At 30.3% G+C, this 14,740-nt stretch overlaps 1 protein-coding gene across 1 annotated transcript; it reads left to right on the plus strand.

Annotated features, from left to right (window-relative positions):
• The first annotated feature begins 4,624 nt into the window (after positions 1–4,624).
• LOC101495278 (tubby-like F-box protein 7) lies at positions 4,625–9,318 on the plus strand. Its single transcript, XM_004488965.4, has 4 exons — positions 4,625–5,080; positions 5,702–5,789; positions 6,817–6,946; positions 8,523–9,318. The coding sequence occupies exons 1-4, from the start codon at positions 4,763–4,765 to the stop codon at positions 9,103–9,105; spliced, it is 1,119 nt and encodes a 372-aa protein (XP_004489022.1). The 5' UTR covers positions 4,625–4,762; the 3' UTR covers positions 9,106–9,318.
• Positions 9,319–14,740: the final 5,422 nt, after the last annotated feature.

Consider the following 14,740-nt stretch of genomic DNA (forward strand, 5'->3'; position numbering starts at 1 on the left):
TTTGGTTGACCAAACAATAAGTTGAAAAAATATACTGCCGATTAACAGAATTTCTTTTTCAATATCTTAATTTAAAAAACAAAATACTAAACTATTTTCTTTTAAAAATTATATATTAACTTTTTTTAATTATAAGTCACATTTATAAACGACTACTTCTTTAAAAAAGTATGAGTTTATAAATACGATTTTTTTTAAATTTATTTTATTATTTTTTAATTTTTTAAATTTATTAATATATATATATATATATATATATATATATATAATTTATTCATAAAAAATAATATCACAAATTTTACAAGATAAATTTAAAAGTATATACTAAAATTATAAAAAGTTTATTTCATTATCTATATCTCCGGTGTCAACATAGCATTGATTTTCTTCTCCCAATCATTTGTCAATAAATGTGTTTATTTGAATTCATTCTAGCAGCTCACAATTTAACAGGAGTCAATGCGGATTTATTGATTCAAATAAAATCTTCACAAACATCAAATAGGCAACATTTCTATAAAATAGTAAATGAATAACAATCAATTATTTAATATTAATGCAATAGTAATATTATTTTTTATTTTCTACAAATTCATTACAGGAGTCTTTTAAAAGATCAAATAATGTCCATAATCAACAAAATTTACGTTTTCCAGGTCAAATAAAATTAAACCCACCACAAATTTTTGAATTATACCTTTTGTTTTTCACAAATAGAAATTTATGTTTTGATGATATTATTTTGACTTTGGATTGATTTCTTTTAAAAGTAATTATATATTAAGTTTGAGAATACTTTAGTTGTTGATTTTATAGATTATTTTTACTTTATTATTCATGTTGAATCGTTGACTTTGATTTTGAGTTTTATTTTGTTCCAATATCTTTTTTCTTAAAGTTATTTTGAATTTTTTTTTTTTGATTATTTTTAATCGTTGAATACACTCACAAAAATATATATTATAAATGGCAAATAAATTTCATATCAAACACTCCATATCTTTCATTTACTACAACACAAACAATAAACTTTTTTTACAAAACTAATTTGCTTATTGATAACTTCTACTAAATAAAATATAATATACATCAAAACAAAAATTGATTATGTTAGACATTTGAATAGAATGCCAATATTTTGAAATCTTAATAAATTTAAAATGTAATAATATATAAATTCAATATTCTATCAATTAGATTCATGAAAACAAACTCAATCAATTAGTAATTAAATTATAACAGATATCAATATAAAATATTAAGAATGTTAACTATTTTTAATCAATGGTAAAATTTTGAATATATGTAAAATATGGAAAGTTAGTATATACATTAATTATACAATCAATCAATCAAATAATAATTATTAATTAATTAATCAACAATTCTATTGTAATATATATCAATATCAATTTGATTATGTTAATTATTTATATTAAATGTCAAAATTTCAAAATATAAAAAACTAATATAGAATGTAACAATATACGTTCAATTATTCAATAACGGAATAATAATTAATTATGATACATATTAATAAAAATATAATGATAATGATAACTATTATATCAATCAAAAAAAATTATATAATCAAGTGAGTGTGTTCAAATGTTCAAGGACATTCAGTTAAAAACGAATTGTTGGAGAGAAGTAAAGAATTATAACTCTAACTAGAATAATTTGTTTGATAGATACATTTATAAAAAAAATTAATAATGTATTTTAATTCACTTCTAATATATTTCATAATTTTAGTTTATACAAAATTTTATTCATTTTGAAAATAAAAACTACAACTATTTGAATTTAATAATACAACTAATTTTTTCAAATTATAATTTTAGTTTAATTTATTATTTTAAATTTTTTCTTTTCTTTGTAGTACTTTTGGGATGTGGACAGTTTATTTTTTGAAGATAGCATAATATGAGAAAATATTAATGTACTATTCTTTGTGTGTGAATTAATAATTTATATTAAACCCTACAATCGTTAGTAACTTGAGATTAATATTATGAATTTAATTGTAATACATTATTAAATATTATATTGTTAATATACACCATTTGTAAACATAACTTTAGAGATACTTCTGATAAAAGTCATACATATCTAATAGTTTAATTACTACGATTGACCAACAATATAATTTTTTTTACTATAAAAACATATATGGATTAAATTTTAATAATATAATATCATTCTTTTGTGTTTTTTTATCATTCTTAATATAATATCATCTCTAATAATTTATTATAATATTATAGTACAACATTTTTATGCGGCACATTTTGCATTTAAATAAGAAAAAAGAATTCTATTTACAATTCTCATATATTACTAAAAATAATTTATAATGCATTATTTTACTAGCTATAAATTATATTATTTATTGATCTACAATATGATGAATTTGTATGGATACAATATTGGGACCAGTACGAGTACAAATATAAGATACAATATTTAAAAAAAATAAATATATGAATACCACAATAAAATTATGAATTTTTATATATAATTTAATTAAAAGAATTAAATTATCTGATTCACCGTAACAAATCAAAATAAAATTTTAAAAATAAAATATTTTGTTAAATACAAACAATAAATAAATTCAATGTGAGTAGTATTAAATATATAATTATATAATAAAGTTTACTTGAAATAAAATAATGAGGAAATAAAAAGTACCCACAAACCTAGTAAGAGTATGAACGTCGCATAAAATACTCAGACGTGCTCATGCTTCAGAAGATCTACTCAAACAAATCAAATTAATGGATAATATAAACTTTTTAGTGCTCAAATTATACGTGGAATTTCTCAGTTAAAAAAAATATACAAACAATTTAAAAATTTAATAGTAAAAGAAGTGGAATTATTTTTGCCCAATCTATCTTTCAACTTAAAAAAATATAGTATTTCAATTGAATTTAGAAAAAGGATGTCATTGTACATGAATTTTTCATTATAAATTTGTAATCATTTGTGCAAATAAATATATTAATTTGAAAGTATTTTTAAAAGACGATAAAAATTTGATGACGGTAGTAAATAAGAATAATTATATAAAAAATTACACAAAGTACTTCATAAATGGAGAATAAATTGTAAACAAATGAAATAATAAAGAACTAACAAATTTCATACCATTTTTTACGTTAAAGTCAAGGTAAGTATACTTCTTCTGGTCCTAAATACAAGATACATTAGAATCAACAAATTTTTTCATATTTATTCCAAAATTTAAATTATATATATTAATTTTTATATTGATCTGATTTTCTCTTATATTTAAGACTAGACGAAGAAAATACATATTATAATGCACGGTGATTTTCTTTGTGCATATTGACCATGTGAAATTTTATTCAAATTATAATTATGCTATGAGCATTTAACTTATTTTTTAAGTTATCATACTACAATTATTTTTATACAATTATTTTCAATTTACTGAAAAGAGAAACACATTAAGAATTGAAATTAGTGAAGTTGATTATCTCAATATTTATACACATAATAGTATCTAAAAGAAAAAAAGATAAACTCAATAAAATTTTATTAAAATATGCATAATGAGTTTATGTGTAAAGATGTTAATACATTTATTATTTTCGCATCAATAAATGCTACTTCAACTTGCTAATTATAAAAATGAATAAGATCGACCAATAATTTATCCAAAGACTAGTTGTAGACGTTGAATAAATATATAATGATAATAAATTATGTCAACAATCACTTTAGGGTCAGATTAACAATCGTTGAAAGTCCAATTGAATAACAACTTTAAAATTAGATAAACTTTTTAAACTTCAACTATAAGAACGTTTAAAGAAACAATTAACTTTCTTAAAAACGCATACAAAAAATCTTTATTAATAATCACATTATTTGTTTATTATATACTTTTACATTAAAATATTTTATTTAAATAATTATTTTTTTACTTAGTATATAAATTCAATTACATTGGTCAATAAAATTAAAAGAACTAAAATTACAATTAAAATTTATAGTATTTATATTATTGATGAATTAGTTGACGATGAAAAAGTCATTTAACAAGTAGAGTAAACTTCATATCAATCAAATTTCCTATCAACGTGAGCAAACACGGGCACAAGTCCTAGTTGCTCTTCTAGATCAATCACACAAGTCCTAGTTTAAGAAAAAAATGCATACACGAAAAACATAAAAACAAATAATTGCAATTCACCGATTCGGAATTACCATTACACGATAACATTAACTTGTACGTAAAAAATAGAATTTTTTATTAATTAAAAATTACTTTGTTTTTAATATTAATTTATAAAAAAAAAGTAATTTTTTTAACGAAAAAGACAAAAAAACGAAAAAAAGTTGAAAACGAGTAAAAGACAACGATAAAAACAGGTTTATGAAAGTAAATGAATACAGCGGAGACAAAGTCATCATCATATTATTACAGCAACTCATTCAACAACATGGCACAGCCCGTTCACACTTTTTCAAACCACACTTTGCTAACCTCACGAACCGGTCATTCAATGCCTCACCGTCCTCTCATCTCAATTCTCCCTCACCCCACACCCGCATGTTACTTTATCATCTCACCATCACCGCCTTTCTTTTTCCTCAGTCGTTAACTTTCTCTCTATCTTTCTCTCTGCAATCTAAAAAAATACAACACTTTCTCTCTCCTCTCTCTCTCTCTCTCTCTCTCTCCCCCTCTCTTATGTGCCGTAACTTATAGAAACCGTTATTATTACCGATGTCGTTAATGAAGGCCTTTCGTTCTCGCAAAATCTCGAGATCTTTCAAGGAGGTTCAAACTCTCGATGCTGCCTGCGATGATCGGAGAGGAATTTCCGACGGTGCATCGGTGGATGGAACTGATTGGGCCACCATGCTTCCGGATCTCCTTGCGGAGATTATTAAACGAGTGGACGACGCCGAGGAACAGTGGCCGCATCGTCAAAACGTCGTTGCTTGCGCCTGCGTTTGCAAACGGTGGAGAGATATCACACGCGAGATCGTACGGTCGCCTTCACGTAACGGCAAAATTACTTTCCCCTCTTGTCTTAAACAGGTGCTGCTTCAGAAATTGATCCTTTTTTTTATTCTTTCTTTTTTATTAATTTAAATTCGTTTGTATCGTTTTTGTTTTCTCTTCCAGAATCCCGTTTTTGATTGATGCGTTTAATTTGAATACTTTACGGCACAAAAATTATCGGATATATTTTCATTTTGAATTATTAATTTAAAAAAAAAATATGTTTGTGAAATTAATTAAGGTTTTGGTTGTGAGGATAGGCAGTGAGGGATTTGGGATATTTACATTAGCCAATTTCCCATGGCAGCTATTGGGTAGTTCTTAGTTTCAAATTGGTGCTCTAATACTGCTTATTTCATGGAAATTAATGTTTTATGTTTTATGGAAATTGAACTTTGAAGTGAAAAAATAGTATTCAGGGAACATAATGGGGTTTCATCTAAATTATTTATATAACAGATTTACTCATGTTATTTTAAATAGTATATTTCTGCAAAGCTTTACTCAATAAAGAATGGTAATTGATTGTGATGAATGTTTTCTTTGCTTGTAATGATTTCATTATAATAGTTGTCTGATTTGTATTGAATTATGAGACATAAATTGATTTAGGATATTTGGAGTTTGACAATCTTATTATGTTTTGATGACTTGCAGCCAGGACCACGTGACCTTCCTCACCAATGTCTTATAAAACGGAATAAGAAGACCTCTACATTTTACCTCTATCTTGCCCTTACACCATGTAAGTTGGTAAAATGATTTTTTTTTTCCTTGTTAGAGATAGAGAGTAGTCAACTCGTTAATGCCAGAGGAAAACCGAGAAAAATTATAAGAGTAATTGTTAAGAGTGATCTGGAGATTAATGAGTTGGATAGAGATATGATATACTGTAGAATATTATGCCATCATTTGGTCCATTTAGTCAACCATACTTGGTTGTTGTTATTGTTGTTTTAGAGATGGCCGAGAATGTCTTATGAACCAAGTTTCTCCTTTGCCCTTCCTATGGGGTATTGCTTTGATCGTATAAAGTCTAATGATGTATGTATATAAAGTCAAACGTATAGCCTGGGCCTTTCTTATTTGACTAGGCAAGGATTACTTGAGTGCATCAAAACCTCAAAAGTTTGAAGGGATTTGTTGTTTGTCAACGTGTGAAGTGACTTCTATTATATTATAAATAAACTAAAAATATTTGTCAAGCCGAGTGATATTAGCAAGTCAGTTGACCAGACCAAATCCAAGGTGACTGACTGGCTTCAGTCATCTTATAGAAGTATAGGACCTTCAACTTACTCATCGTAAAAGTTTGTTTTTCCTAAATAACAAAAGTGAAACTTGAATATTATGTTAAGTGATGTGTTTCAATCTATGTTGTCAATAGCAGTAGTTATGTTATTGTCACATGAAAAATAATATAGAGCTATAGAATTCCAATTGCCGACCATTGAATGGCAGCACCATTATTTACTCTAAATATATGTTTGGTGTTGGTGAATGTCTGAATCTTCATTTGGTTGAAAGATCCTGTGAGTTTTCAAACATTTGTAAAATCATAAAATTGTGAGGAATAGTAATAAATCAATGTAATTTGTGGAGTAGTTGATTGTAACTATGATAATGATTAAAATTTCAAATGATAAAAGTACAAGGCTTATTTTTCTCAATATTTCAACAAATATAACTTGCTAATGTTGCAGAAATTGTGATTTCTAATTTATGTTGGAAGTTAATGCTTCTTTTTCTTTTCCTGCTCCGTCTCTTGCCAGCATTCACAGATAAAGGGAAGTTTCTATTAGCAGCTAGAAGATATAGGTGTGGCACCCATATTGAGTATGTTATATCGCTTGATGCTGATGACTTATCACAAGGAAGCAATGCTTATGTTGGAAAGCTAAGGTAAAGCTTTCTTACAACAGAGTAAAATTATCTGTTTTCAGGAAATTAGAAAAATGTTTCTTATTTGTCCATCTGCTTGCTTTTTCGTTTACCTTTATATATTGTTTCTGAAATGTTTTAGCTTAGTGCTACATTTGCTTTTAAACTTGACCTTTTATTTTCTCTTTTGTGATCGCCTTGGTGATAATTTGAACTCTCTGTTGGCTCAATCAAGGAACTGATGTGTTACAGTTTGTGTTTCCCCCAAACCCCCAATATAAAAAAAGGAAAAAGGAATTTACTTGTCTGAAATAAATTAAATATACAAAGACCACCATTATAAATGACACCCTGCATTGCAAGGGTGCAAACAGGATGGATTGCAGTGTTGTTTTTAAGATCTAAATTCAAAACTGCTCCTAAAAAGATCTAAGAGCGAAGTTCATGGGCTTTAGAACTTCAAAGCACTGCAAATAATCTTAATTTGCAGTTTGTGATTGTATGTTAGTTTTCCATATGTTTAATTTAACTATAGCGATGTGTACGTTGGTCAATCATTTAAACCCTTAGGCTTATCTATACAAAAGTTCTCGATGTGTACGTTGGTCAATCATTTTGCCCATGTATTAAATCCTATGTTGAAATCTGTGTTCATAGCTTGGAGATTATTTGCTGATCTGCTCATTTTTTCTTCTTTTTTTTTTTCCGGAAAGAAATTCTGTTAATTAAATTTGTTGTCAGTCTTTTGCGTTGTCTCGAGTACTGACCATTTAGTTGTCGAAATGTCTTCACAGCTCCGATTTTCTTGGTACCAACTTCACAATTTTTGACAGCCAGCCTCCCCATAATGGTGCCAAACCATTAAGTGGCAAGGCTAGCCGACGTTTTGCCAGCAAACAGATAAGCCCTCATTTACCTTTATATATTGTTTCTGAAATGTTTTAGCTTAGTGCTACATTTGCTTTTAAACTTGACCTTTTATTTTCTCTTTTGTGATCGCCTTGGTGATAATTTGAACTCTCTGTTGGCTCAATCAAGGAACTGATGTGTTACAGTTTGTGTTTCCCCCAAACCCCCAATATAAAAAAAGGAAAAAGGAATTTACTTGTCTGAAATAAATTAAATATACAAAGACCACCATTATAAATGACACCCTGCATTGCAAGGGTGCAAACAGGATGGATTGCAGTGTTGTTTTTAAGATCTAAATTCAAAACTGCTCCTAAAAAGATCTAAGAGCGAAGTTCATGGGCTTTAGAACTTCAAAGCACTGCAAATAATCTTAATTTGCAGTTTGTGATTGTATGTTAGTTTTCCATATGTTTAATTTAACTATAGCGATGTGTACGTTGGTCAATCATTTAAACCCTTAGGCTTATCTATACAAAAGTTCTCGATGTGTACGTTGGTCAATCATTTTGCCCATGTATTAAATCCTATGTTGAAATCTGTGTTCATAGCTTGGAGATTATTTGCTGATCTGCTCATTTTTTCTTCTTTTTTTTTTTCCGGAAAGAAATTCTGTTAATTAAATTTGTTGTCAGTCTTTTGCGTTGTCTCGAGTACTGACCATTTAGTTGTCGAAATGTCTTCACAGCTCCGATTTTCTTGGTACCAACTTCACAATTTTTGACAGCCAGCCTCCCCATAATGGTGCCAAACCATTAAGTGGCAAGGCTAGCCGACGTTTTGCCAGCAAACAGATAAGCCCTCAAGTTCCTGCTGGTAACTTTGAGGCAGGGCTTGTCTCCTACAAGTTCAACCTTATGAAATCAAGAGGTCCAAGGAGAATGATTTGCTCTTTGAAATTTCCTGTCTCATCAATGGGTGAAAGGTCAGATAGCAGATCTTTAGATGGCAAAAAGATGCACCATAAAGAACATGTTTCTTCCGGTTACACAACCTTGAAGAATAAAGCTCCAAGGTGGCACGAGCATTTGCAATGCTGGTGCTTGAACTTTCATGGTCGTGTTACAGTGGCATCTGTGAAGAACTTTCAGCTGGTTGCTACTGTGGACCAAAGCCAACCAGGAGGGAAAGGAGACGAAGAAAAAGTTCTTCTTCAGTTTGGTAAAGTAGGGGATGATACTTTCACTATGGACTATAGGCAACCCTTATCTGCCTTTCAGGCATTTGCCATTTGCTTAACTAGTTTTGGCACTAAACTGGCTTGTGAGTAATATAATTTCGGTATCATTATGCTTATTTATCATATGGATTTTATAAAGTGAATAGTTTTTTTTTCCTTCACTCGGATGAGTCTACAATTTGATTGCTGGAAGCTTGTTGTAAATGTTATATTATTATTATTATTAGAAGATAATATCTTCCATAATCATATATTTGTGGTCTCTGCTGCAGATGATCCCTTATAAATTATATTCTTTTCTGTATGTGCATATTATTATTACTACTATATTATTATTATGGCAATGTTTAAGACCCTGATGAGAGAGGTGATTTGCTATCTCAAGGATTGGTTTTGATAGTAAGACCAAATTAATAAAATGAAGGTTTGCATATCAAGCACTTGGAATATATTCTTGGTTCTGATAACTTCTCTGATGTGGATTCTTCTGGTCCACCAAATAGTGGTTGGGTTGTATTTTACATAACATGTGGCTAGATTGTGACCCTGCAAAGATATTACAAACAAGATGGTCTATATTGAACTAATGAACAGTAAATATTAATATATTACATGTGAAACAATTGTATAAATTATTCTATCAACTCCCAAAGGATGACTTAAGTTTATGCAAAAAAAACTATCGTGATGTTGAAGTTGAAGAAGGTGTATCAGATGCCTATGGAATATGGATGATAATTGATAAAGCTGGTAATTGTTAGATAGGCATCCATGTCTCGTTTATTCTCTTCTGATAAATGATAACAATATTTTTGGGGCTTCCTTTGCTTGTGGGAAAAGGATGAAAGGTTAGGTCCCACCACTTAATTTGAAGGGGGTGTTTACATTTGTGAATCAAATCTAAGTCATTAAACAAAATATTCATAAAATAAAGGCATGTAATTGGAATGTACATATTGTCGGATTCGATTCTTTTATTGCATCATAGCTGGCTACAGTTTATTTGGAACTTCATTTCCTTTTTCTTTAGTATTATTACAGGGAAGAGTAAAATTTACTGAATATTATTCATTGTATTACTGAGAAAATGAATTATATATAGGAAACTCCAAAAACTAATTATACATAAAAGAGAGAATTTAGTTATAATAACTAACTAGCTAAAACAAACTAAATTGAGTAACTAATTAGTTAAAACAAACTAAACTGAATAATCCTAAGTCAAAGTATAATACTGTAACATCCCTCTTTAGCATAAATAATTTGTAGTAATTTTTATATTTTACATGTTAGTATATAATAATAATAATAATAATAATAATAATAATAATAATAATAATAATAATAATAATAATAATAATAATAATATTAATAATAATAATAAAAGGGGGAAAGTAGTGAAGTAGAATAAGTAAAACAATTTAAAACAAGAGAAAAGAAAAGAGTAAGTGGAAGAGAGAATGTAAAACAGAAAGGAAGGGAAAACATAAAGGAAAGGAAAACAGAAAAGGGAGATAAAATGGTGAGATAGAAAGAAGAAAAGAGTGAGAGAAAGAAGAAGAGAAGGAGAAAAGAAGAAGAGAGAAAACAACCAAAACATTAACAACTCAAGAAAAGAGAAAGGAAAAGTGCACTTTGCTAGAAGTCTCTGTAGAAGGAGTTGAGGGTACCATCATTTTCTCCATTTTTGGAAATCAAGAGGTGGGTTTTCCTTTTTCTATCTCTCATTCATGCATGTAGGAAATAATGTGTTCCATAGTTAGGGATTTGGGGTTTAAGGGTTTGAAATGAAGAAAACGATTTTTATTTTAGTCTTGGTTGGATTTAGGGATTTTGAAATAGATTAGTGTAGAATTGAGAAAATTGAAAATTTTGCTGCTGTTTTTGATGTGTTCATTACTGATTTACTCATGATTTGTAGCATTGTTATTGCAAAGAATTGTTAGGAAATTAGTGCGATAGAAGAAAAGTTGTTAACTTGAATTTCACATGACATATGTGTGATGTTTTGGTCATAACTTTTTCTGTAGACATCTGTTTTGAATGATTTTTAGTTTTCTGGAAACTAGACTCAATTACCTTCAACTTGAGTACAAAATTCGTGATGATTGATCGAGTATTGATGTTGAAAAATGGGTTACAAGCTGGACCAAAGTTGTTGTTTCTGTTTTGTTTTATGTCATTTGTGTTTATGTAAGTAAACTGCAAGAATTGGAATTAAATAAAAATAAAATAAAATTTTATCTATAAAGTAGACACCATAAACTTTCCAAAGAGTACTCATTCACTCAATTCTGATACTTATAAGTCTCTGTCAGTTGACTCTGAAGTTAAACTCAATTTTGAGTTGCTATAACATAAATTTGGGACTGTTTTGGGAAAAATCTACCTTAGACATTTTCTCTAAAATTTTTTTCATTGTTTGATTTGTATGATATAATTGACTTAATAGTTTAGGTTATCACAAATTTTGTTAGGATGAGTGTATGATAGTCTTTAATATATGTATTAATAGATGATGTTATATTTGTGTGCACATGTGTGTGGATTGTTGTATATAATTCCTATATATTTGATTAAAGTGAGAAGTATAGGATTCATCCTAGCTAGATGAATTCTCCGTCTATGTACTAATGTAGTCTTTACGACATGCTTGTTAGGTAGAGTTCAAGTCGTTAGATTACTCACGTCTAATGACTTGAACATTTAGAAATAGTAAAAATTGAACATTGAAGAGAAACTCAGAAAATAAATGTAGTCCTGAGTTAGAATGCTAATTGATTAATTTCATTTATTGGGACCCACTGAGATGTAATCTCATCCAACTTTATTCAAATGTGTTACAGGTAAGAAAGGCTCAGACCACATGTTGAAGAAATGACGCGTGTCAGTTTACACTATAGTCTGCTTATAGTTTATGGGGAATTATTTTGAACCATGGATGTGTTATGTACTCCATATTTCTATGTTTTTCTTTGAATGTTTAGTATGTGTATGAATACATTTTCATGACTTTGTGTCGGGATTGTATTAATCATCTCTTTTGTCGAATTATGTTAATGCTAAAGTTATATTCTAGACAATTAACTTATGGTATTACATTTTTGGTATCAGAGCCGGTCGAACCGACCGTACTGTGGGTAGTTAAAATTAGTTGTTGTTCTTGTTTTGAGACTATATACTTTCTAATTATCAATTCATGAAATATTTAGTCTGATCAGCTTAATATTTGTGTTTGATATGCAGAACAATATGGAACCAAATCCAAGACCTCCAGGTAGGCCTCGTAGAGAGCGGAATAATGATGAACGTTGAGAACAGATGATGCAAATGATGCAGCAACAACAACTTATGATGCAACAACAAGCTGTTACGACTAGCATAATGAATCATCTTGCGCAATCTGTTGGGCCTGCTCATCCACCGCCACCACCTCCACCAGAGGCCTCAAACAGATTATTTTATGACTTTCACAAGTTGAAACCCCCAGCTTTCCTAGGGAGCCTGGTGCCGTTGGAAGCTCAATCATGGTTGGATGAAATGACTAAAATTTTTCTTGTGGTGCGATGTACTGAAGAAGATAAGGTAGCTTTTGCTACTCATATGCTACAAGGAGAAGCTGAGAACTGGTGGAAGGGTGCAAAGGCATACATGATAAGTGCGGGTACACCGATGAACTGGGAGAATTTTTGTACTGTATTTCTAGATAAATATATTCCCATGAGTATAAGAAAACAAAAGGAATTTGAATTTACACATCTTCAACAAGGAGACATGTCAGTTGCTGATTATGTGGCAAAGTTCGAGGAACTAGCAAGGTTTTGTGCCCAAGCAGAGTACGCCCCAAATGATCGATGGAAGATAAATCAGTTCGAGTGGGGTTTGAATCCAGAGATTAAAAGTAATTTGGCCCAACTAGAGATAACTTCTTATGCCACTTTGGTTCATAAAAGTTACATTGTAGAAGAAAGTCTACGAAGTTTAAAAGAGAACAGACAACTCAAGTGGCAACAAAGGAGGGATGCGCCAAAGAGTAATCAACAATTGAAGGTTAAGACGTCCCCTAATAAAGGAAAACAGCCCCAAAACTCAGTTGTACCTCAAGCGAGGGGGCCAAGGGAATGTCCTAAGTGTGGAAGATCACATCCAGGAGAATGCTTGTACGGTAAGAACATATGCTTTTGGTGCAAGACACCGGGACACCTGAGTCAAGATTGTCCACAAAGGAAGATGAAAGGGCTAGCCAACTCAAATGGCCCACTCACTGGAAGAGTCTACACTCTTAATGCTAAGAAGACTAAGGGAAACAATGACTTGATTGCCGGTGAGTGTTTTTTAAATAATGAACCTTTAAAAGTATTGTTTGACACAGGTGCTTCTCATTCCTTTATATCCACTAAGTGTGTTTTACGCTTAGGTCTCAAATTAACTGAAATTACACCTCCCATGGTTGTCTCTACAGCGACTGAGAATAGTGTCGAAACCTCTTATGTTTGTAAGAGTTGTCATCTCATTGTATCTGATAGAGTCTATCCAATTGATTTGTTTTGTCTACCTTTGAAAGGAATGGATGTCATCTTAGGAATGGATTGGCTTTCAGCTAATCGTGTACTTGTAGATTGTGAAGAAAAGATTTTGTATTTTTGTCCTGTTATATTAAGTAGAAATGAAACTGATTCCATTCTACTTCCTAGTGTGTCTAACCTCTTACAATGCCTATGTAGTGGGGGTCAAGGTTTTCTACTAACATCATCTTCAGATTCGGGACCTAAACTTGATGTTGCTACAATTCCAGTTGTGAATGAATTTTTAGACGTCTTCCCAGAAGATGTAGTATGCCTACCTCCAGAGAGGGAGATAGAGTTTTCCATAGACCTAGTCCCTGGTGCTAATCCAATTTCCATTACTCCTTATATGATGTCACCTCTAGAGTTAAAAGAACTAAAATCTCAATTAGAAGATCTCTTAACTAAGGGTTTTGTAAGGCCGAGTGTCTCTCCATGGGGTGCTCCAGTTTTGTTAGTTAAGAAAAAAGATGGAGGAATGAGACTTTGCATAGATTATAGGCAACTCAACAAAGTAACCATAAAGAACAAGTACCCTATCCCTAGGATAGATGACTTGTTAGACCAACATGGAGGAGCCACCGTCTTTTCAAAGATCGACCTTAGATCAGGATACCATCAAATTCGAATAAAGTCTGAAGATGTTCAAAAAACAGCTTTTAGAACACGGTATGGACACTATGAATTTTTAGTTATGCCATTTGGTGTAACCAATGCCCCAGCCGTATTCATGGATTATATGAACCGCATCTTCAGACCTTATTTGGATAAGTTTTTAGTAATCTTTATTGATGATATCCTCATTTACTCTCGAAATTTTGAAGAACATGAATTACACCTCAAGATAGTGTTGCGGATCCTCGGAGATAAGAAATTGTTCGCGAAAGTAAGCAAGTGTGAGTTTTGGTTAAGTGAAGTAAAGTTCTTGGGTCATGTGATTTCTCAAGGAGGTGTAACTGTTGACCCTTCTAAGGTCGAAACTGTTTTGAATTGGACTCAACCTAAGAATGTTACAGAAGTTAGAAGCTTCCTAGGGATGGCTGGTTATTATCGTAGGTTTATTAGGAAATTTTCCCAAATAGCCTTACCTTTAACCCGTCTCACTCGAAAGGATAACCCTTTTGTATGGGATGAGGATTGTGAGAAGAGTTTTCAAGAGTT

This window comes from Cicer arietinum, chromosome 1, assembly GCF_000331145.2.
Source record: "Cicer arietinum cultivar CDC Frontier isolate Library 1 chromosome 1, Cicar.CDCFrontier_v2.0, whole genome shotgun sequence".
Taxonomy (NCBI): domain Eukaryota; kingdom Viridiplantae; phylum Streptophyta; class Magnoliopsida; order Fabales; family Fabaceae; genus Cicer; species Cicer arietinum.

What these genes read in the sequence shown, in the direction of transcription:
- LOC101495278 (XM_004488965.4), top strand. Translation starts at nt 4,763, where the DNA reads ATGTCGTTAATGAAGGCCTTTCGTTCTCGCAAAATCTCGAGATCTTTC. An exon ending in TCCCCTCTTGTCTTAAACAG is followed by an intron (nt 5,081 to 5,701) that starts GTGCTGCTTCAG and finishes GATGACTTGCAG; the next exon opens with CCAGGACCACGTGACCTTCC. An exon ending in CTATCTTGCCCTTACACCAT is followed by an intron (nt 5,790 to 6,816) that starts GTAAGTTGGTAA and finishes GTCTCTTGCCAG; the next exon opens with CATTCACAGATAAAGGGAAG.